At 40.8% G+C, this 2,552-nt stretch overlaps 1 protein-coding gene across 1 annotated transcript; it reads left to right on the top strand.

Annotated features, from left to right (window-relative positions):
- Positions 1–1,313: 1,313 nt before the first annotated feature.
- On the top strand, positions 1,314–2,263 carry LOC114401903 (protein MAIN-LIKE 1-like). The gene is made up of 3 exons (XM_028364478.1): positions 1,314–1,448; positions 1,577–1,954; positions 2,072–2,263. The coding sequence occupies exons 1-3, from the start codon at positions 1,314–1,316 to the stop codon at positions 2,261–2,263; spliced, it is 705 nt and encodes a 234-aa protein (XP_028220279.1).
- The last annotated feature ends 289 nt before the right edge of the window (positions 2,264–2,552 follow it).

Here is a 2,552-nt window from a genome sequence, read left to right as displayed (position 1 = left end):
GAAGTTGATATTAGTTTTGAGGCTTTTTGGTTTGTATTGTATATATTTAGGATGCAATAATTATGCAGTTTTTTTATGCACAAGTACATTACATGTATGAGATACGTTATGTAATGCAGTCATTTGATTATTCAAAGAATTTATATGATATAGTGCAAGATACATATCTAGATATGGATAAAAATTTATAAAACATAAGAAGGTTAGCACTGATTAGGTGTTACAGTTCAACACGATACCTTTAAGGCTTGCTTGTTCAAGAAGGAGGCAAGCATTTGTAGCTGCATGGAAGAGATGGTGTGACAACAACATTTGCAACAGCACTAGAACATAGATGTTCAGAACCCTCCTCCCAAAATCCTCTCCCATCAAATGTTGAAACTAAAATTCCAAAAAAAGATATCTCCTTCGATGGTTTAGTCTAACTAGTTATATATGTTCACATATAATACTACACCTATCATTATACTATTTACTCAATGATTAAATTATGGGCTTTTAATCAAGTTAAACCAACCAAGCTGAGATTAGAAGTGACATTTATCCGAGACAACAAATAACTTCCAAGTTTCCAACATTCGAGAACTCAACTCAAACCAAAAACAAATTGTGATGTAATGAGGCAAGTGAAGCAAATTCATGGTTACACTCTAAGAAATGGCATATACCAGACCAAAATCCTCATTGAGAAGCTACTTGAAATCCCAAACCTTGACTATGCACACAAAAAACCGAAACTTGAATATGCCAAATAAGTAAAACATTGTTGAAAATAGTAGACACAAATAAGTCAATATTTATCTTCTTCACCCTCAAACCAATCACACTTAAACATCAGAAACTTTAAGTGACCATAATAGTCTAAATCAATTATGTCATTGATTGCTCCATAATAAGTGTTACACCAAAATTTGGAGTCAATGAAATCCCTAGAGTCAATGAAATCCTCAGAACTTGCATGACTTTGAGTCAATCAAATCAGTGTTAGACCAATGAAATCCTTCAACATCACTTAAACATTCTTAGAACTTGCATGACTTTGAGTAAATGAAATCAGTGATGGAATTTGTGGTAGACATTTGCAGATCATGATTAGGACTAGAGGCTTAGGTCGTGCCTTAGGTAGGGTTGTTGCTAGAGGTCTGGGGAGAGGGGATCATGATGATTCTGACGGTGCTCCCTAACGGCGAAGGCCTACGTCATCGGCACGCAGGCAACGAGTACCTGTCATTATTGCCAATGATGAGCTAGTGGTACCTACTGACTCAGCAGTGGTACATGCGGCTGAGCCTGCGGAAGCTGTTGATGAGTCGATGGTAGATGCTGACATACAGGACACAGGTGTAGACACCGGTGCAGAGGCTGCTGCAGATGAGCCTATGGGATTTCCAGGTGGACCGACTGACCCATCAGTGCTGACTGAGTATGCTGAGCATGTTGCAGCTAGCGTATGGACCGGGGAAGTATTTATAATATTCAATTTAAGTTATTTGTTAAGTATGCTTTATTATTGAGATTTATGTTACTTTAAAATATTATGTTAATAAATTACCTGTTCCTTTGTACTTCAATTTAGGAACGTCCTGAATTGAAGTTATCCTCCCACAGGAGGAAGGTGCAGAAATTAGGTAGGCCTGTCCCTGCCATTGAGGGGCTAGTTGCTGGGACAGGACTAAATCCTTTGATCGTGTGTTTAGCAGACACCGACGATCGAGGACTTATATCCTCGTTTGTGGAGAGGTGGCACCGAGAGATAAGTAGTTTCCATCTTCCTGTGGAGGAGGTTACCATCACGCTAGACGACGTGGTGTCTCTTCTTCATCTGCCCATCATTGGCGACTTCCATACCTTCCAACCTCTGCACGTCGACAAGGCGGTGCTGATGTTGGTCGACTTACTACTGGTCTCACCAGAGGCAGCCAGGGCCGAGACAGGACATTGTCATGGACCGTACGTACGCCTATCTTGGCTATGAGATATGTATCAGCGCAGATGTCAAGCTCGACATTAGACAGCTGCAGCTCGTGCGTATCTTTTTCATCTTTTAGGTTGCACTCTTTTTGCTAACAAGAGTGCAATCGATGTTCATGTTGTGTTCTTCGATGCTCTGCGCGACCTCAGTCAGACTGGGAGGTATGCATGGGGAGCTGCTGCCCTAGTGCATATGTACGATCACCTGAATGATGCCTGTATCAGCACCAGCCGACAGGTTGCTGGTTACATCACCTTGTTGCAAGTAATTAACATGTTTTTGAAAAGTTAATTACAACAATGTTTTAATTAGGGTTGTCATACCTAATTTCATCCGGGGATCATCTGTTTGTTGGGATGCGACCCTCGCTTAATCACTTTGAGGTACTTGGCACCCATCGTTAGGCAATCCGTGAAGTTCTGTGACATGCCGGAAGTCAAAAGGAAGCATTGTTGCACAATCCGTGAAGTTTCGTAACATCCCAGAAGCCAAAGAAGGGATGATTTCGTAATCCATAAGGTTTCATGACATTACGGAAAGAAAACAAGTATCGTTACGTAATTCGTAAAGTTCCGTAACG

Source organism: Glycine soja, chromosome 20, assembly GCF_004193775.1.
Source record: "Glycine soja cultivar W05 chromosome 20, ASM419377v2, whole genome shotgun sequence".
Classification (NCBI taxonomy): domain Eukaryota; kingdom Viridiplantae; phylum Streptophyta; class Magnoliopsida; order Fabales; family Fabaceae; genus Glycine; species Glycine soja.
Note: the sequence above shows the minus strand (reverse complement) of the source record. Positions and strands in the feature narration are given on the sequence as shown.